Source organism: Ovis aries, chromosome 14 (genome assembly GCF_016772045.2).
Source record: "Ovis aries strain OAR_USU_Benz2616 breed Rambouillet chromosome 14, ARS-UI_Ramb_v3.0, whole genome shotgun sequence".
NCBI classification, from domain to species: domain Eukaryota; kingdom Metazoa; phylum Chordata; class Mammalia; order Artiodactyla; family Bovidae; genus Ovis; species Ovis aries.
Window position 1 is genome coordinate 36265108 of NC_056067.1, and position 22169 is coordinate 36287276.

The 22169-nt window shown below is 34.9% G+C and overlaps 1 protein-coding gene across 18 annotated transcripts in view; it reads left to right on the forward strand.

Annotated features, from left to right (window-relative positions):
* Positions 1-22169, forward strand: part of NFAT5 (nuclear factor of activated T cells 5) — a 185602-nt gene that overhangs the window by 116672 nt on the left and 46761 nt on the right. For 5 of the 18 annotated variants that reach the window (XM_060398434.1, XM_027978128.2, XM_027978129.2 and 2 more), the window contains one exon: positions 11700-11825. In XM_060398434.1, the coding sequence (XP_060254417.1) occupies positions 11700-11825 (126 nt within the window). Of the gene's footprint in view, positions 1-804; positions 889-9059; positions 9269-11699; positions 11826-14046; positions 14135-18390; positions 18504-22169 lie in introns of all 18 variants that reach the window. The other 13 variants (XM_042231858.1, XM_060398439.1, XM_060398437.1 and 10 more) reach the window with 7 other exon arrangements.

The window sequence follows — 22169 nt, forward strand, 5'->3', positions numbered from 1 at the left end:
GTACAGGAGCAAAATATGTGATGAATGCATGTTTAAATTAATTGTTCTGTCAGGTTGAAGGTGCTAGTAAAGCTGAGATAGCATAGCTAAAAATACTGAGCCAATGAGTGTGAAATATAAGGTGTCAAACAAGTTTGTTGGTCTTTCCTGGACTTCTCACAGTTCTGATACTTTTGAAGATTACAAGTCACTTATTTGTGGAATATTCCTGATGATTGCATTCAAATTATGCATCTTTGGCACAAATACCACAGAAATAATGATATATTCTTTCTGCATCCTAGAGTGGCATACAATTTTGATTTGTATCATTTCTGAAGATACTCACTTTGATCACTTTTAAGATGGTATCTGTCAGACTTCTCTAAAGTTACCATATTTCTCCTTTGTAATCAGTAAATGTTTTGTGAAGTTGTACTTTGAAACTGTATAAATATCTCATTCCTCATCATACTTCTGGTTTATTCATTACTGTTTTATGTCAGTATGGACTTTTATGATTTCATTCTATTTTAATCTGTTACGATTATTACCCTCTTTTCTGGCCATGCTGTATGGCTTACAGGATTAGTTCCCCAACCAGGAATTGAACCCAGGACATGGCAGTGAAAACACTGAGTACTAACCATTGGACTGCCAGGGAACTTCCATTGCTTATTTTCATGCTCATGTTGGTTAGTGAGAGCCTGGTCAAGATAGTTTCTGTATCCTTTTGACAGGTCTCCTTAATTCTTTGAGTACTTCCTTACTTTAGCAAAACAATACATATATATATCAGGCTAATCTTGTACTTTTCGTATCCAGGTCCTGATAACAACTTTTTCTCAAAGAAGCCCTAACTACTTTTCAGTAGAAAAGAATATTTAGAAACCAGGATCTGGATACTAGGTATGCTTATTTTCCATGAGTATGCTTTTGGGATTGTGCTTCTTACAGAATCTTTCAGAAGACAGAGCTTGGGAATATATGTATACTTATAGACCCTGATTGGAAAAGGTGAATGCACCCGACTCCAGTACTCTTGCCTGGAAAATCACATGGACGGAGGGACCTGGTAGGCTGCAGTCCATGGTGTCGCTAGGAGTCGGACACGACTGAACGACTTCACTTTCACTTTTCACTTCCATGCATTGGAGAAGGAAATGGCAACCCATCCAGTGTTCTTGCCTGGAGAATCCCAGGGATGGGGGAGCCTGGTGGGCTGCTGTCGAAGGGGTTGCACAGAATCGAACATAACTGAAGTGACTTAGCAGCAACAGCAGCAGCATAGACCCTGATGCTGGGAAAGATTGAAAGTGGGAGGAGAAGGGGATGACAGAGGATGAGATGGTTGGATGGCATCACTGACTCAATGGACATGAGTTTGAGTAAACTCTGGGAGTTGGTGATGGACAGGGAGGCCTGTTGTATTGCAGTCCCTGGGGTCACAAAGAGTCTGACACAGCTGAGTAACTGAACTGAACTATATTCATATATTGGTTATTGGTCATCCACCAGTGTCAGTCTCCCAACTGAGGAAGTTACACTGGTGATTTAGTTGCTGTTGTGTCCAACTCTTGCGATCCCATGAACTGTTGCCTGCCAGGCTTCTCTGTCCATGGGATTCTCCAGGTGAGAATACTGGAGTGGGTTGCTATTTCCTTCTCCAGAGGGTCTTCCCGAGCCAGGAACTGAACCCCGGTCTCCTGCATTGCAGAAAGATGCTTTACCGACTGAGCTATGAGTCAAGTCCTTACATCCCTATATACATTTATATTTTTATTCTTTCTCTTGTGAGTTCATGCTGATACCTCCAGTTGCAGTTTAGTAATACATGGTTCCTCCTTGTTTTTCTCCCTCTGTTTGTAACTCCTTTAGTTCAACACTGCAAAACTTTATTCCCTTCAATTTTAATATATTTACTTATTTGAGCAATCTCCCTTTGTATAATTGAGCTGCTTTTGCCATTGCTTCCCCCTTTCCTACACACTGATACCTAATTATCCAACTTGGACATACATAACTTTCCTCTAGACTGTGACTGCTTTCCTCCTCCATCCTATGTATGCTGTGACACCGAGAGCTGCCCTCCTGCTTATCTGTTGACATCCTCCTTACCCTCCTTAGGTTCTGACTCCCCATTTTGGGTAGCCCTGCTAGGCAGATAGCCTTCACATTACTAAGATTTTTATATTCTACCTAAAAGATGCCCTATGCTTCTGCTCCCTCAACCTCATGAATATCTTGTTTACCCTACTGGGACTCCAACATCTTATGCTGGGCTGCCCATCCATGGGAGTGTGCTCTTCATCCTGCTCAGGCATGAAGGCTTCACATGAATGCCCTCCTCACCCTGCTTAAATTTCTAATTCCCATGTTGGTCTTCCATACTCCCCTCATGGGCGCACTCTACTTCCTGCTTAATCTTTGATACCCAGCTCAGGCAGCCCTATTATATGGACATCCTTCTTACTGCTTGGGTTCTTAAACCTAGAGCGGGCTGCCCTTGCATGAATACCCTTTATACCCTGCTCAAGCTTTGTTTCCCTGTGTTGGCTATCCTCTGTCACCTCACTGGCTTCAGCTGTGATATCCTGTGCCATCCTCTTAAGGCTACATTTCTCACCATGCTCTGACTCTGATACCTTATGCTAGACTCTCTGCCTTCCCTCCTCTACATACCGTCCTCATTCTGTTTGGGCTACCCATCACAGGAGACTTTGACTTTGCTTGGACTCTAACCCAGTAGGTTGTCCTTCTGTGTGTCAAGCAAAATTCCTCTTTTCATCCTGCTTTCTTGGGTTCCATCCCACCCTTCTACTCTCTCCCACCTTTCCCCACCCCCACCCCCAGATAAGTTATTCATTATGCTTGGGTTCTGACACCAGATACTAGGCTGCAGGTATTTTATTTGCATTGCTTGGACTCTGCACCTGGTCATCTTTTCCTCTCCCTCTGTCTCCCCATTAATACTTTTCTCACCCTGCTTGGGCTCTGAAACCATTTGCCAGGCCTCCACCCGCACCATGGATTCCCTTCTCATTCTTTACTTCTGACACTCAGCCCTAGTCCTCCTTACCCTTGTTGAACTCTGAACGCTACAGTTCTTTAAAGCTGATTTGAATAAATATTCCTATAAGATGTCTGGAAATTATAAATCGATAAAGGTTTTACTCAGTAGTCAGGTCATAGGTAAGACTTTGAAAGTGTTTATTCTAGAACGGACTTAAATAGCTTCTTCTGAAAATAGTATAAATAAATTAAGAAAGTATAATATATAACAAAAATGGTTAAATAGAATAATCCATTCTGTATCTCATAAATATTATTAAATTATGTAGAAAATAATTGTGAAATTTTAAAGTGAAAAATAATACCAGCAAACTAGTAAATGGATTTAAACTTAAATGAGAAAATTTTATTAAAACAGAGATCACATACAAGTTATTCTTGGACTTAATAATCTTTTAGAAACCAAATATCCAGTAGACCTGCAGCCAGTACATTTTCCAGTGGAGATGCCAAGTATGATGACTGTCAAGCCCAAAGTGTTTTTAACAGAATGAATGCTGTCTCTCTTCAATGCAGAAGTATGTTGGCACAGTGGAGGTGCCAGGCATTTTGTTTTAGAATGTCTGATGTGAAACCATAGCCTTGGGATTCACCAGCTTATTGAGGTAGTTAATAAAGATATGGAAGAGTAAGGCAATTAGTGTGCCAAACCATTTGCAAGAACTCTTCGTAAGTCTATTTTAACTCTTCTGGATGCTAAAGTAGCTTTGTATATATAATTTTTAAAAAAAGTGAAATCCCATTTTAGAAATAAGATACAAACATTTAAAACTACATTTCCAGTATTATTAGAGTGTTTGCATCTAGTATCAGGGAGCGCTCATTATATGAATAACTAATATCTATGCTGAGCATTAATTTACTTTTCATTAATTTTTTAAAGCATTTCCAACACAAAGTATCTTTTTTTTTTTTTAACCACAAATACTTCCATTTAGCTGATTTCTTGACAGTTGAATAGAAACATTCATTTATTTACTCCACTACTACCACCTTTTATATTGTTTATCTCTGCATGAAGATAAGTCTCTGGTATTGGTTGTGTACAACTATGATTTGTTTGGTTACCTGAAAGTTAATAAGTGTCTTCAGAAAAGTTCAAGAGTAGGTGGACTCTGAAAATTCTGCTCTTTACTTTCTGACTCTGAAGCAGCCGAATATTGAATGCTAGTTATCAGGTCAACAAAGGCAAAATGGCAATGTTGTTGTTGTTGTTGTTTGGTCCCTAAGTCATGTTCAACCCCATGAACTGTAGCTCGCCAGGTTCCTCCATTCGTGGGATTTACCAAGCAAGAATACTACACTGAGTCGCCATTTTCTTCTCCAGGAGTTCTTCCCAACCCAGGGATTGAATCCTTGTTTCCTGCATTGGCAGGCAGATTCTTAACCACTGAGCCACCAGGGAAGCCCCAAGAATAATTTACGGAGTTCTTTTTAACAGATCATCTTAGTTAAGCCTTATAGCAACTCTGAAGGCTATGCACTGTCCATGCGTAGCCTTTTTTTGTATTTATTGATTAGATTATATATTTTAGTAAAAAGAACATTCTTGAGCCTGCTGTCCAGACCAACTTATTTCTGCTACTCCTTTGTCCTATATCCTTGTCTCCCCATCAGAGGAAATTGCTGTCCTAAACTTTATCATTCCCTTCTTTTGTTGTTTTATCATATGTATTTTTCTTTTCCTTTTTTTAAAACTATTAAGTTTCACATTCTTTATTGGTAAAACTGACCTCACATAATTATTTTGAAATTAAGTGAGTATGTATGTAGAAGACCTTTGAACAGTGCCTGTGCCAACAACCAAGTGCTCAATAAATGGTAGCTGAATTTGCATTATTAATGCTGTTATTTTGCAAAGGGGAAAAACTAGAAAAGCATGTCTTTTCTCAGCTGTTTCATTTGTTTTTGTCTCCCTGGGCTTTTCTGTGGGAAAGTGAGGAGTATAAGGGTTTGAAGTCTTTCATCTTTTTGAAACTGGGCAACATATAAAATAGTACAATGGGATTTGGTTGATCAGCAGTTAGGAAACAGTTTCTAATTGAGAAGAGTAAAAAAAAAAATGCTTCACTATTGAGTTAACAGTTTTTTCTTCTTTTTCACTGCCTTGTGCCCTCAGGATAGGATTTCTATCTCCTTGAGTTTGATGCAGTGTGATGGGATTCCCCCTATAGCCAGTGTTGAGTTAAAGACCAAATTGCCCAAAAAAAAAAATAAAAAAAAAAAGACCAAATTGCCCAGAAATAACAGGTGATACAAAAGGATCAATTAGAATTTATTGAATGACTGAACACACACACCAACCAGTCAGCCAATATTTGCATTGTTTACCTTCCCACCAAACACTAGGAAGCATTTGGTTTGTTTTTTAATATCTGAAAATGATTTCATTCCTCTAATCGCTGTAGGCTCTGCACTGTTGCAATAACAAAACAAATTCTTGATCTTCTGAGCTTGTTCCCTTTTCTGCGTAATTTCTTTTTTTTCATACACTTATGTTAATAATTTATGGTAACTATTCTGTTGTACTTGATCTAAGTCTGTTACATGGATACTTAATCCCACTTATATTGGGATTTTGGCCAACTAAAATTTATAATGAACCATTAAATGAGTTGATTAACATTATTATTGCACAAATTATTAGCACATTAATGGAAAAATATGATCACCCCAATTCTGACAGACCAAGGAAAGAATTCTTTAAGAAGCAAAAATAAAATCATTTCTAGATTTTGAAAAAAAGAATGAGAAAGAAAGTGAGTACATTTGAGTATACTGCACAAGAGTAGTTTTTTACCAGCTGTTACATTGATCTGTATCAAAGTTCACTTCATTCTTTTGGGCAGATATTCCAGCTTTTCATTATCTGTGATGAAGTTGTTGATGTAACTGCATTTCTCAAGGTGGGGAACCCATAAAATTTTCAAGTGCTGTTGCTTAGAGGCATCTGTTTTATGAAGTCTACATTAATCTTATTCATAAGAACTTTAAAAGATTTTCATCAGGTTATTTTACTGAATGTAGGATACCTATAGCTGTCATATTTTCCTGATCTAATAGAAGAGCCTTAAAAAGCTAATTAAATTAGTTTGCAGTTTACCCTTCACAGTTTCACTTTTTACAAACAGAAACTATGTGAAGAGGTATTTTGTCCATAAAGTTTATTAGGAACATAGAGAGACCTAGCTCACTCTTATGCAGTTCTCAGTTGTCTTTATTCTATTCCTGTTTCTCTCTTTTTTAAAAACAGCTTTTACCCATGTATTATTTGCATATCATGAGATTCACCTATTTAAAGTGTACAGAGTCAGTGGTGGTTGGTATATTTTATAGAATTGTGTAGCCATTGCCATAATCTAATTTTAGAATTCTTACTACCCCCAAAAGAAACCTTGTAACCATTTTCTCTCTCTAAAAGAAAAATCTTGAAAATTCTTTTAAAATCTAGTAGGTTCTTTAAAAAAAAAAGTAGTACAGATTATACTTTTGTTTTCTAAGGAAGTCTTTTCTTAGCAAACTGCTTTTCCATTATAGGTTTCCCATTCTCTTTCTTCATATCCTATGCTTATAAATCTAGAATTTCATTCCTCCCATATTTATTTAGCTGATTTAACAGATAATGCAAGGAAAATAAATATGGCTGCTTAACATAAGGCAGGATTGTTTGTTGTTTTCATGTATTTAAAGGGCCTATGCTCTTCTTTGGGCTTCCCTGGTGACTCAGACAATATAGAATCCTCCTGCATTGTGGGAGACCTGGTTCGATCCCTCCGTTGGAAAGAGCCTCTGGAAGAGGGCATGGCAACCCACTCTAGTATTCTTGCCTTGAGAATCCCTATGGACAGAGGAACCAGGTGGGCCCCAGTCCATAGGGTTGCAAAGAGTAGGACATAACTGAAGCAACTTAGCACACACGCAGGCCTGAGAGTAAGACCAATGTATGTGGTCAGGTTGTATAGTTTTATCTTGGAGGGAGTCTCTTTGAGGTAATGGGCTAAAATAAAAGTTTCATTGAGGATTTAAGTTGCTTAAAGTAGTGGAGCCAACAGAGTTCTGTCTAAAGTCAGAGCCTGTGATGGTATGGACTTATTAACTGCTGTTTTCCTTGGAAAGATAGGATAAAACTTCTGAATTCTCTAATTTTCAAACACTTGAGTCAGTTAATCAGAAATACCTTTGGTGAAGGAATGAATCCATGCGTCCTACACCTTCCACTTGACTTATTTGGTTTGAAGGGTAGGCTGTGGGGAAGACTGAGATATAAGAAGTTCTATATTTAGTTACTTTCCAGTGTATTTTTACTAACACTGCTTTTATACTTCTAATTTAGATTCAACTTTGTATTCCTCTTTGGGAAACTGAAATGTGGTTAGTTATTGGGCTGTTTCTAGGGTTTTTTTTTCCCTCTTAACATAAATGCATTTCGGCAGATCCTTTCTCTTTTTATCTAAGCGAATTTTACTTTCGTATTTCTTTCTGTTTATCTCCTTCCCCAAAAAAAGGTCTTGAGTATGCTTTTCTTTTATATATAAGAAGCTCTTGTTTTCAGCATGGATTGAGAAAAATAATTGTATTAAAATCAATATTTGATGATGGGCATTTCTGTTTTAATTAGTTTCTCCCTATTCTTTCTCTATATTATTTGAAAGATGGAAATAATTTACGTAAGCCTTATCAGTTCAGTTCAATTCAATCCCTTAGTTGTGTCCGACTCTGCAACCACATGGACTGCAGCACACCAGGCCTCCCTGTCTATCACCAACTCCTGGAGTTTACTCAAACTCAAGTCCATTGAGTTAGTGCTGCCATCTAACCATCTCATCCTCTGTCATCCCCTTCTCCTCCCACCTTCAATCTTTCCCAGCATCAGGGTCTTTTCAAATGAGTCAGTTCTTCGCATCGGGTGGCCAAAGGATTGGAGTTTCAGCTTCAGCATCAGTCCTTTCAATGAATATTCAGGACTGATTTCCTTCAGGATTGACTAATTGGATCTCCTTGCAGTCCAAGGACTCTTTAAGAGTCTTCTCCAACACCACAGTTTAAAAGCATCAATTCTTCGGAGCTTAGCTTTTTTTATAGTCCAACTCTCATATCCATACATGACTATTGGGAAAACCAAAGCTTTGACTAGATGGACTTTTGTTGGCAAATTAATGCCTCTGCTTTTTAATATGCTATCTAGGTTGGTCATAACTTTTCTTCCAAGGAGTAAGCGTCTTTTAATTTAATGGCTACAGTCACCATCTGCAGTGATTTTGGAGCCCCAAATCACTGGAGCCCAGTCACTGATTTTGGAGCCCAAAGTCACTGTTTACATTGCCATGAAGTGACGGAACCAGATGCCATGATGTTAGTTTTCTAAATGTTGAGTTTTAAGCCAACTTTTTCACTCTCCTCATTCATTTTCATCAAGAGGCTCTTTAGTTCTTCTTCACTTTCTGTCATGAGGGTGGTGTCATCTGCATATCTGAGGTTATTGATATTTCTCCTGGCAATCTTGATTCCAGCTTGTGCTTCATCCAGCCCAGAGTTTCTCGTGATGTACTCTGCATATAAGTTAAATTTAAGCAGGGTGACAATACACAGCCTTGACGTACTCCTTTTCCTATTTGGAACCAGTCTGTTGTTCCATGTCCCAGTTCTAACGTTGCTTCCTGACCTGCATACAGGTTTCTCAGGCAGGTCAGGTGCTCTGGTATTCTCATCTCTTGAAGAGTTTTCCACAGTTTGTTGTGATCCACAGATTCAAAGGCTTTGGTACAGTCAGTAAAACAGAAGTAGATGTTTTTCTGGAACTCTGTCACTTTTTCAATGATCCAGTGGATGTTGGCAATTTGATCTCTGGTTCCTCTGCCTTTTCTAAAACCATCTTGAACATCTGGAAGTTCATGGTTCATGTATTGCTGAAGCCTGGCTTGGAGAATTTTGAGCATTACTTTGCTAGCGTGTGAGATGAGTGCAATTGTGTGGTAGTTTGAGCATTCTTTGGCATTGCCTTTCTCTAGGATTGAAATGAAAACTGACCTTTTCCAGTCCTGTGGCCACTGCTGAGATTTCCAAATTTGCTGGCATCTTGAGTACAGCACTTTCACAGCATCATCTTTTAGGATTTGAAATATAGCTCAACTGGAATTCCATCACCTCCGCTAGCTTTGTTTGTAGTGATGCTTCCTAAGGCCCACTTGACTTCGCATTCCAGGATGTCTGGCTCTAGGTGAGTAATCATACCATCATGATTATCTGGGTCATGAAGATCTTTTTTTTAATAGTTCTTCTGTGTATTCTTGCCACCTCCTCTTACTCTCTTCTGCTTCTGTTAGGTCCATACCATTTCTGTCCTTTATTGTGCCCATCTTTGCATGGAATGTACTCTTATTATCTCTAATTTTCTTGAAGAGATCTCTAGTCTTTCCCATCCTATTGTTTTCCTCTATATCTTTGCATTGATCACTGAGGAAGGCTTTCTTATCTCTCCTTGGTATTCTTTAGAACTCTGCATTCAAATGGGTGTATCTTTCCTTTGCCATTTGCTTCTCTTGTCTTCACAGCTGTTTGTAAGGCCTCCTCAGACAACCATTTTGCCTTTTTGCATTACTTTTTCTTGGGGATGGTCTTGATCATTGCCTCCTGTACAGTGTCACAAACCTCCATCCATAGTTCCTCAGGCACTCTGTCTATCAGATCTAATCCCTTGAATCTTTTTTTCACTTCCACTGTATAATCCTAAGGGATTTTATTTAGGTCATACTTGAATGATCTAGGGGTTTCCCTACTTTCTTCAATTTAAGTCTGAATTTGGCAATAAGGAGTTCATGCTCTGAGCCACAGTCAGCTCCCGGTTTTGTTTTTGCTGACTGTGTAGAGCTTCTCCATCTTTGGCTGCAAAGAATATAATCAGTCTGATTTCGGTATTGACCATCTGGTGATGTCCATGTGTAAAGTCTTCTCTTGTGTTGTTGGAAGAGGGTGTTTGCTGTGACCAGTGCATTCTCTTGGCAAAACTCTATTAGCCATTGCTCTGCTTCATTCTGTATGCCAAGACCAAATTTGCTTGTTATTCCAGGTGTTTCTTGACCTCCTATTTTTGCATTCCAGTTCCCTACAATGAAAAGGACATCTTTTTTTGGACATCAGATGATCATTATATCTACTACTGTGGGCAAGAATCTTTTAGAAGAAATGGAGTAGCCATCATAGTCCAAAATGCAGTACTTGGGTGCAATCTCAAAAAAGAATGATCTCTGTTCGTTTCCAAGGCAAACCATTCAGTATCACAGTAATCCAAGTCTATGCCCCGACCAGTAATGCTGAAGAAGCTGAAGTTGAACAGTTCTATGAAGACCTACAAGATCTTCTAGAACTAATACTTAAGGCTTTTAGCAATGGTTTAACAAGCTGAAAATTTTTATTATATTCAGAAAGATGTAAAATTTGTCAAATGCTTTGAAGATGAAAATTTCAAGTGTTAGGTAATAGTTTTTCAAAAGAAAATTTTCAGTTGATTCTTTATTGTGAATAAAGATCATTTAATACTACAACTTCTAATTTTAGCTTCATGATAGTCTTTCTTATTCATATCTGCGTGAAATTCAGGCTACATATTTTAACTGGGAGGATAAAAATATTTTTGAATTCAGTAAACAGTTAACTGACAATATTGTTTGCTACCGAGGATAAAATGTCTTCTAGTGCTACTTTTATTTTTTTTTAATCACTTAGTGCAAGTAATAATCTTCCTAAATTGTTGGAATGTTGCTTTTCTTGGAATACTAGGCAAATCCCTTAAACCCTGTGCCTTGATTCTTCAGAAAATGAACATAGGATTCTAATTGGTCTTCTGAAGATTTTTCCAACATTGATTCTACTATCTTTAGAGGATAGTTTGATTATTATTTCTGTCCTAAATGAATGTAACAATAATTACAAAATAATTTTTGAATAGTAGATATAAATTTGATTTTATGGACAATTATTATTAAATATATTTAAAAGATATACAGTATTCTTTAATCTGGGATACAAAACTAATCATAGTCTAATAAAGGCATTTATGCTTTTTCATTTCAGAGAATCCTATGCTTGTGCCTTTCTTGAGTTGGAGATACCTCAGAGTACGAAGTAGTTCCTTGAGTCATAACATTCCTTTTTTTAGTGTCTTTAGGAGGGAAAAATTCAATATGAAAGCAAATTAAAATATTTGATGAAAGTGCTGGATAAAAAAGCAGGAGTAGACTAATGGTCTGTTTAAAGAAGCCAATTTATAGCTGATATACACTAATACATGCCATCTTACATGTAAAGGATGATAAAGAATATTTTTTTTTTTAAACAGAGAAAGATATTGGAGCATCTTGGGTTATTTGACATCTCTACTGCCTAGTTTTATATGGTTTAAAAATTTTGGTAACTTTTTCTGTATATCATCAGCATGAAAGGAAAAGCCAAGAAGAAAATGGGACTCAGAATGAATGGAAAGTTCATTGTGCAGTTCACTAAAATTATAATAAAAGAAAAATGTTTGCTAAGAATTTTTACATCAGTAATTACATGAAATTTAGTGTGTGTGTATATGAATGATATAATTCTTGTGAGTGGAAAGACATTAATTTTGTGCTCATAAAAATTTTTTCTCTTTCTCCCAACAGAGTCTGTCTATGATCTTCTCCCAAAGGAGTTACAGTTACCTCCATCTAGAGAAACATCTGTAGCATCAATGAGTCAGACAAGTGGTGGTGAGGCAGGCTCGCCTCCTCCAGCTGTAGTTGCTGCTGGTATGCATTTCATTTTACTTTTTAAAGAAAACTAAAGCATTATCTGGTCAACATGAACAGTGCTGGCAAAATTTGTATTAAAGAGTGTGATTTGAGGGTTTGTTTCAGGTTTTAAAATACATACTTCTAACATTAAAAATTTTCTATAAAATACTCTTATACATTTATTATTTCTTAAAATTTCACATTGGCACATCTGTTAGTGCCATCTCCCAGAATGGATCTTATCTTCAAAACTATGGGAGTGAGTTTAAAGCTCTTTGGTTGACTGCACATAATAAAGTTATTGAATAGCAAGCTGTGGATAGAAAATTACATTTGAGTCTATAAAAGAGTTATTTTTGAAAGTTTGCTCCAAAGGGAAAATGTTTTATTTCGTGTAATCTGAAAAAGGACTCAAGCACCAAGTGTTTTTTTGGTTTGTTGCGTGTTACTATAATCTTTTCCCTACATTTAAAAACATGTGTGACCCTGCACTTATTTTAAATTTAATCAAAAGTAATGGAAGATTTGAATGTAATGTTTATATAAAGATACTTTTTTATATCAGTGAAAAAGTATGGAAAGTAGTGTTTGAAATTTATCAAGTTTATTTTTAATCAGCTCTCAAATCATACACTTTAAATTGGTTCAAATTTTTACTGAATTAAAAGAAAAGATTGACAGATAAATTAATAGGAAAATGTCTTGATTATGATAAATAATAAGAATGCTTTCAATAATACTATATTGCCCAACTGTAATTCTTTTTTTAGTTGGGTTTGCAGATTACTAAGTGTGTTTGGCTTTTTAAAAAAAGTTAGAAAATTATATGTACATACTCTGAAGCTTTATCTGTCTCTTACTAATTAGAGGTTTCTTGCCCAATATGATACTTTTCATCTTTTAAAATGGTACTTAAAATCCATCAGAGGATTGTTCTCAGTAAATTATTTCTGTTTCAAAGAGAACAGTGAAGTGGAAGGTTGTGGTTTAAATGAGGATATTGGTACTGAAGTAGAACTTTGGGTATTTTTCTTATTTGCATTAACCTAAGTCCAGTCACTTTGTGTACCAATATTTCCCCTGAGCCGTACAGTGTAATCTGCAGCCTTCCTGGTTGAGGGCAGGAAAACTTTAACCATGGCCAAGAAACATACCAGCCCTGCTCACTGTTCATGTGTTGCCAGACATTTTCTAACAGATTCTGTGGATTTAATTGTGAACTTTTTAGTAATTGAATTGTAAAGATGACCTGGTTTCATTTTATATGCACTGAATATTTTTTTCTGGAATATAAGTATGTAGTTTTAAAATAGTATCAGATAATAAAATATTTTTAAAAATTTTAAATGAAATATTTCACTTTAAATCCACAGGTAGAAATTGACTAACTGATTTCTTTTGTATCTTTTGAGATTTTTTTTTTAAGCCATTTTGAATCTGTATAGAACTAAAAGTCTGTTTCTTCTGTGCTTTTTAACATCTGTTGACAGTAGATCCAGTTCCTTTTAAAAGCTGAAAAATGTTAGCTAGATTTGGAAAAAGAACAATACTTCCTTTTAAATAATACCAAACTCAGTTTTAGAAGTTTTTATATATAAATATTGAAAGTTTTTGAATTTGAGTCACTGATGGAATGTTGATCCTTCCTCCCTCTCTCCCTTTCTCCCTCCATAATCCTCTCCAGATAAATTAGAATGAAGGCTTTGAGTTGAAAAATCATGACAGTAAGAATTAACTAAAGGAAATATTCTGAAGTAATAGTCTTTTATTAGATCAAGCAGTTATTGACATTGTAAGATTGTGAAGAGTAAGGAGGTGACCTTGACAATTTTCATATATTCACACACAGAAAGTTTCTGTGATTTAAAACCCATTTTTTTTATACATATTTACTTTTAACCAACATAGACTCATTCTAGAATTCTAGTGTCTTATTGGTAGAGTCCTCATCATATAACATAGGTAAAAGTTTAAATTGCAGAATAATTATTGTAGGGAGTTCAGTTAGTATGTATATTTAGAGTTGCTTTTTAAAAATTTGGCATATTAATATCCTTAGCGACATAAATGTCAAAAAGAGTTTTGGAGTAAATTACCAGTTACTCAGTGTTTCCTGGCCAAAAGACTAGATATTTAGGGAAAGAAACATTAATTTAGACTTTTGTGATTTATTTTTTAATCTATAGCATTTGCTGTTTTAATATGAAATGCATAAAAATGATGACTCTTGATGTAGTTAATTCTTCAGAGTTTTGAAGGAGCTGGATTGGCTGCTATCAGATATGAGGGCCTGGTGGGAACAGACTTCTAGTTCTGCCATAAAGGTTTGTGTTTCACAAATTCTGAATCAATTTAAATTTTAAAATTAGAGACTGGGCATATAGATATTCATGTACATTTTAAATTATTATTAAAAATGTGTTCCTCAGATTCGCCAAGCTATATTTTTTCCCTTTACGTATTATTGAAGGATTGAGTAAACATGATGCTGCTAATCCACAATCCAGAATATTGGGGGAAAGAATGTCTCTGAAACCTCCTTTTCTGTCTCTACACTATACACACTTGTAATACTGTCATTTATATTATCTTTAGTTTGGTAAGACCCTGGATTGGGAGTAGGGGAAAGAGGGCTTCCTTCCTCACAATGTCTCCCCTCTCCAGAGGGCCAGGTGTCACAGACTGGAGGTATAGTTGAATATCAGCAGTCTGGAATTTGTATTTTAAACCATTTTTTAAAAACATCTGTTTTTATCCCACTAGAAAGTTTCTTAGTAGTTTGAGATTCAATATGTGAATATATAAAAGTTTTAAAGTACAGACTTCCTGAAGATACTGTAGGTTTTTGGTAATTAAGACAGAGGCCATTTTTCTAACAGAAAGTTATCCATATGAAATTATTATTTTGGCAAAATAAGGAGTTGTTCAAGGAGTAGATAAAAAATGCAAGTTGTGAAAGGAGTTTTTTTTGTTGTTTCTTTGTCATGTCCGACTCTTTGTGACCCTGTGGACTGTATCCTACAGTCTTCCGTCCATGGGAATCTCCAGGCAAGAATACTGGAGTGAGTTACCATTTCCTTCTCCAGGGGAATCTTCCCGACCCAGGGATCGAACCCTGGTCTCCCGCATTGCAGGCAAACGCTTTAACCTCTGAGCCACCAGGGAAGCTCCCCATAGTGTAGGTTATAAGACAGTAAAATATATTAGTAAGAATTACTAAGAAGAACTAAAACAGTCACATTAGAATTTAGGGGTTTTAAAGAGATATGGCAGGTATTTTTCTTAAATAACAGCTTTGTTTAGATATTGTTGTAAACTGAAAGGTGAATTGATCTTGGTTATTCCATATGATCAATTTCTACTTTTCTTAGAAAACTGGGCCATTTCCAAAAGGAAGTCAGTTACAAACATGTTGCCATGTAGGTTTTAAAACTACTCCTCATTCTGTCTTTTAAAATTCCATATAAATACATACATTTATACGTACCGAAATATCTGTGTATGGACCTATGTATAGATGTTTACTAACATCTGCATTATTAGAGTGAAAAAAGCATCAGCAGACTTAAACCGTAATGGTTAATTCAGAAACAATTACCAATTTGGGAGACTGTCCATATTGTAAATTTTCATTGACAAAAAGTACACATGGCTTATTTTAATGATTTATTCCCTAAATATTTACCTTTTTTGTCCTCTTAATTTTTAGCAGCTTTTATAAATATTGTGATTTATTTATTTTCTGATACAATAAGCACATTTTTGTGTCATCCGAGTTTTAGAAATAGCATTTTGAAACTGCACAGATCCTCAAATATTCATAAACAAAACACATATATCAAATAGACACAGTTTCTTTTTTCCCTGTGTTTTGTAGAATTTCACATTAATAAGTTAATGTACAGAAGTAAGCTTACTTTTTTATGTTACCGATAAGATTGATAATAAGCAAAAGGTATTACCATAACTGTTTTATAATGATTAGTTATATAAATAATAGTAATTAAGTTATATAAAGACAAGCCAACTGTACTACAGTGAGGGGAATTGATAAGGGTAGAATATAACAAGAGACTTCACGTATTTGTGACGTTATTTTTCTTTCCTATATGTGAAGTACGGTAAAATCAGCTTGAGCTTTGGAATCATAAAGAACTAATATGAATCTGATTGCTATCTTATCATTTCTGTCATATAGACAGAATCTTGTGGAAATTAAGTAAATTTTTCTTATTACCCCTGTAACTGGACAGTAATGACAACTTTTTTAAGGCTATTAAGAAGATAGATACTTAATGTTGCTTGATGATTAATAATGTTTGGATGAACATTGACCTCCCTCCCACATGGATTTCTCCTTTCATTTGTTAGTAAGGTTTTTAAAAATAGATCTTATTTTTATAAAAAGAAGTTTTTAAGCATTGTTTTGCTTCTTTCTTTCCATTCTCACTCTGTTTTTTACATTATTTTGGAGTTTTGTGTATCAGACAACACATGGGCCGTGGGATTTTCTCTCTGAGTTAGTCTTTAATGTTGACACTCTCTCAAGTCTTTAATGTTGACACTGTCTCACTAGGAACCTTTGTAAATCAAAAAACATGGATGAAGGATGATGCATCATAGGGAGAACAGACATTTCCCAGTGAGATGATTATGCAGATTTGACTGATTAAATATTCTTCCTAGAATGCTCTTCCCACTTTTTAAAAAATTAAATGATAAAGTTGGGTGATCGATTACCACAACTTTTTAGTAGAGCAATTTGTTGCTTTTGGTTTTTGTCTAGACGTTTTATCTACAGTTGGATCTCATGTACACTCTAATCCAGATCCAGGTATAAAACCATTCTAAACACTTGAGTTTCTTTTCCTTTTTTTGTCACTTCTAAAAAAAGAAGTGTAAAGACATTGGACTGGTGTTGGCAGGAGTGCTTTTATTATTTAATCTAAATTATTTTAAAATGTATTATATGATAAAGCATTGAAGTGACCTTCAAATAGCATCCCTCAGAACTGCTTTTTCTCTCCAGTCCTTAAATTAATGTGGTGGTAATCTCTCTTTTTGTCTTCAAGTAAACATTACCTTTCAGGTAGTATGATTGCTGTCTATTTTTTTTTAAACCTATTCTTCCTGGGGTCTTTGACAACAACAAATACAGTTGTCAGCTAGTACAGTTATTCCCTATTGTGTTAAAATTATTTAAGGGTGAGGATAATATCAACTATTGATGCTACCTGCTACTGCTAAGTCACTTCAGTCGTGTCCGACTCTGTGCGACCCCATAGACGGCAGCCCACCAGGCTCCTCTGTCCATGGGATTTTCCAGGCAAGAGTACTGGAGTGGGGTGCCATTGCCTTCTCCAATGCATGAAAGAGAAAAGTGAAACTGAAGTCGCTCAGTCGTGTCCGACCTAGTACTATTTAAATCACTGGATGACAGAAGGCATCTGTCTCTTCCTAGAAGATGTAAAAAACAAATTGTATAATGTGTACTTAGTACCTGTTTTACCCTGTGCTTATATACTTAGGATTGAATAGGACAAAGTACATATTTTAAAAACATTGCTCTAAGTGTCAGGACACTTGCAAATGTTGTAAGCATTTTATTTTTCAATAAAGATTATTTAATAAATATTATGTGAATATATTTATTAATGGCACTCAGACAAGGTAAAAATAATTATTTTAGGAGAATTTAGATTAAAAGTGGGAGAGTAGTTATTGTATAGTATTAGAATTCTGACTGGCAATTTAATGAACTGGAGGAGAAAAGGATGGTCTGTAATAAATCAGTAACAAACCTTTCAGTTTCAGCAGTAGAGCTAATTTTTTACAAAACAGAGCCACTGGGATAAAGCATTTTATGCACAGTAGCATATCTAATTTAAAAGTATAAATGAGAACTTCTCTGGCAGTTCAGTGGTAAGACGCCAAGCTTCCAATGCAGAGACATGGGTTCGATCCCTAGATTGGAACTAAGATTCCACATGGTGTGTGGCACAAGCAAAATTTTTTTTTAATGTACATTAGTAACTTCGTAGGGGAGGGGTATGAAGAAGTGTTTGGAAGCTGGCCTGAGTAATGAAAATACTCTTTTGCTGTAAAATGCAGTTGTTTTTTTTTTTCTGCTTTTATGTATTTGTCAGAACACAACATTTTCTGCTCTTTAAGGAAATTTGGTTAAGGGAACTGTTTAAAAACACTTAAAGCATTCTGGCTTATGGATTAGATTGCATTAGTAAACAAAAGAGCAAATTGGTGAATATGAGTTAACAAAAATTTTGAATAAGAAATTTTCCCATATGCACTTATTTGGGTGTTAATTTAATTTTTTAAAGTTTGTTTTAAAACATTGCTTATTGTAACATAAAATTTATGTTGGGTGGGAAAAGTACAAATGAGAAATTGAAACTGTTTAAACATGTAAATTAAATGATAGACACTACAATTTTGGGGTTTTGGTTTTTTTTTTCTGTTTTGTTTTTATTTTTGTTTTTTTGGTAAAGTAATCTGGATTGCTTATTTTATATGCTGGGATGCTAGTTGTTTTTTCTATTAATACACTTAACTTGCATTCTAGCTTCGCCATTCAGAGACAGGCATCGTGTGGTGGGTTGTGTGACAGTGTCTGTCAATAGTGAAGACAAATAGTGCCAGAGACACTTAACCCATCCAATCTCACCCAGGGTATAGGTCGGTCTCGTTTTCAGACTTCTTCATAAGTCTTTTTTTCTTTCTTTCTTTCTTCCTTCCTTCCTTTCTTTTTTTGTTTCTAAATAGTGTATTGATACTGATTGAAACTAAAGCTTTATGTAAAGTTTTATACTTTACGTTAATATTTTAAGAAGAAGAAGAAGAAAAGTAGAAAACGAAGGTTGGCATGTAAGGTGTTGACAAAGCAGGTTTGCAGCCACTTTGTGTGTTCTAGATTTTTCAGTCCCTTGGCAACATGAATGTTGGCCTTATAAAATTTTTTCTGTCAATATCTTTCTTCTTTGATCTGAAAATATGTTCTTATATCTGGTGACTTTTATCAAACAAAATGTTTAGATTTGAAGTCATTGTTACCAGTAAGAAAAATGAAATACTTAAAAAGAATAACTTAGGCTGAACAGTAAGTGTTTTAGACCAGAAGTGGTTTCCAGATAACCTGTGTTGTTTTTTATTACTATTTTCTGAAGAGTCTTGTTTACTCCTTCCCGTTCCACTATTGGTTCACTTAGCACACTTGTAAATTTTTATGGCTTTTTTTTTTTTTTTAAGGAAACTCAACTGATTTTGCACTGATGTTAAAAAGTTATAAAATATGAGTACATATTTAAGTACTAGGGACCACATTTTTATCTTGGAAGCTTAGTTAAATGTCATTTCTGTTATATTTTTTAAAATCAGTGAAAGGTATTTGTTTCTTTTGAGGTCTTTAAAGAATGTTTCTAGTTTCATAGCTTTCTATAAAAAGTTTAGTTAGGTCCACAAAGTATCATCTCTTTTTTATAGTATTTAAAGCACTGAAATGATGTGATAATTTAATTTATTGTTTACAAATCTAGAACTAATAGTTTGCAATTTTAAAATGTAATTTAAAGCAAACTGTGTAAAATATACATAGGTTTCTCTATGTAGTATCATTTAAAACTCCATTTTCATCTTTCCAAACAAATTAATAATACAGTTGACCCTTGAATGACAGAGGCTTGAAGTGAGTAGGGGTGCTGTCCCTTAGCACAGTCAAAAATCCATGTATTACTTTACAGTTGGCATTCTGTATCCTTGGCTCTTCATCCACAGATTTGAAATCTAAAATTTTCTTGCTATTATTTTATGCATTTATTTTTAATAGATAATATTAAGAATTTGCTAAATTTTTTAGTAAATTTATGGATCAATACACAAGTATGTAGGGGCTTCCCAGGTGGCTCAGTGGTAAAGAATCCACCTGCAGCAGATGTGGGTTCAATCCCTGGGTCAGGAAGAGCCCCTGGAGGAGGAAATGGCAACCCACTCCAGTATTCTTGCCTGAGAAATTCCATAGACAGAGACCCTGACAGGCTACAGTCCATAGGGTTGCAAAGAGTCATACATGACTGAGCATGCATGCATGGAAGTAAGTCACTTGACTTATATCTGAGTTTTAAGAAAGAAGATTCTTAGCACATTTTTGTAGAAATAGTAGGTAAGTTACCTCTAAACTCTTTTAAGTTACTTCCAAACTTTCCCTCTAGCAGATAATGTTGCTATAGTAAGATACAGTCTAAGCATTTTGAGTATTAAATCTTTTTTTTTTAAACCTGATATGTGTCTGTTATTAACACATCGGTACATTTATTTACCAGTTTAATGTAACTCAGCGTACATAGGAAATACTGACCTTCCCATAAATCAATTTAATTAAAACGTAGAATTTTTACTACATGAAAGTCATAGTATGTTACGTGTCTGGGGAGTCTAAGATGAGAAGGATGTTGTCCATGCTTTCTAGGGGCCCACAGTTCGTATCCCTTACTTTACCACCTCACCTGGCATTATTAATGCACTTAGGTGATGTTTTCCTAACCAAAATGTAACATGCTTTTGTGAAGGGTTTTATACACCATCTTCATCAGCATCAGAGAAGCAATGATACTATTGTGAAGAGTTTTATAGTTCAAAAAATTGTCTTCATTATGTTCTTAAAATAAGTAGAACTTTAGTAATTTAGGATCGAACTGAGGTAACCTTTAAAAAATAATTTAAAAAATTAAAGGATGTTTGCTACTGTCTTTTGACAGTTTATGTTTTCAGCTTTAATAGTATTGTGCTCATAAACTTTTTAATTTAATAAGTATATCCAGCAAACTGCAGGTATAATATTCAAAATGTGTGTTAGATGTCCATGGAAAATATAGAGAATATTTTAACTTCTGTAGGGTATGATATCACAGTTTGGCATACCTGTCCCAGAACAGATATTTATGTACAGGTATATCAATTGGGTTTTATAACCATGATTTTTAAATAAGACTTACAAGATTTAATCACGCATGCTTTTAAAGAGCAATGCTAGATTATATCTTGCATATTAAATTCATAAATATCATAACTTACTTTTGAGTTCATGATTACATTTTACCTAACTTTCTGTCTTTCATGGACAGGGATCCCTGAGATATTCGTATTCTGCGTTCTCATTTGTGTGGTACCTAGATTCAAAGAGTGGGTCGGAAAAAATGTTTTCTTAGAAATACAAGTTCACAGCATTCATGCTGCATGCGTTGCGTGTGCCACTGCAAATACTGCATGCTGCATACTTGTATTTCTCTGAAAATGATGAACACAGGCTCATACATACAACAACATGTAGTTTCTTTTTTGCCAATAGTTGGAACAGATGGAGGAATGTTAGACATGATACTTTTTTTTATCTTTTCTAAAATGAATTCTGTCATATTTTCCAAAAAAATAAGGAAAACCTTGTTATTTAAACCCAAAGTGGCTACAAATCAGCTCCTAAACTGTCACTGACATTAGTATCTAGAATTTTGTAGTTTTTACAAATCTTTTAAAATATTTGTTTACTAAGAAAACATTGCATTAATGCATGATACAAAATTGATAAATTTTTTATTTAAATTGGAATGCAGTTTAAAGTGACTGAATTTTTCCAATTTCAACTACTGCATTTGACAAGGATGCAAACTGGAAAATGGAACTGGTATCATCTAATTGCTTTAAGTGCCTTAACTCATGGTAGTTGAGAAAAATCTTTCCATGTGGCATTATGTAGATTACATTATTTATGGCTAATATTAGTAACAGTATTCTTCAGCCTTGACAGCAGTGAAAAATTGTGGGTGAATTTAGTTCTTTCAGTGATTTGAGTGTTTTGGTGCATTTTTTCAATTTAAAAGTAGATCTTTGGCACTTGGCTTTTGATTATCTAAACATTGGCATTCTTACATTTCATTCTTTACATAATTAATGTGGATGTTGCAATTCTAGTAACTGCACATCACAGTTTTAAATTTTATCATGCCACTTTAAAACAGTAGCATACATGCTATAGATAAAAATTAATTTCAATTTAAACACTTTTAGTTGTCACATATTGCCTATTTTCATTTTTGTATATGTTTATGATTATAAACCCTTCTGTATCTTATACAAGATAAAATTGTATAGGACTGATATCTCCCAACTGTAACATAAGTGTGTTTCCATAGATTATGTTGTTAAAGGGTTTAGTAGTTGTATTTTTCAATGAACTGATGTGCTAGTGGCCACACATTTTGAAAAGATCTACTTTCGACTTTTTCGGTTAGGCATAGGCAAGGGAAATGATTTTATGAAAAACCTTCTTGTAAGAACTATTAATAATTCTGA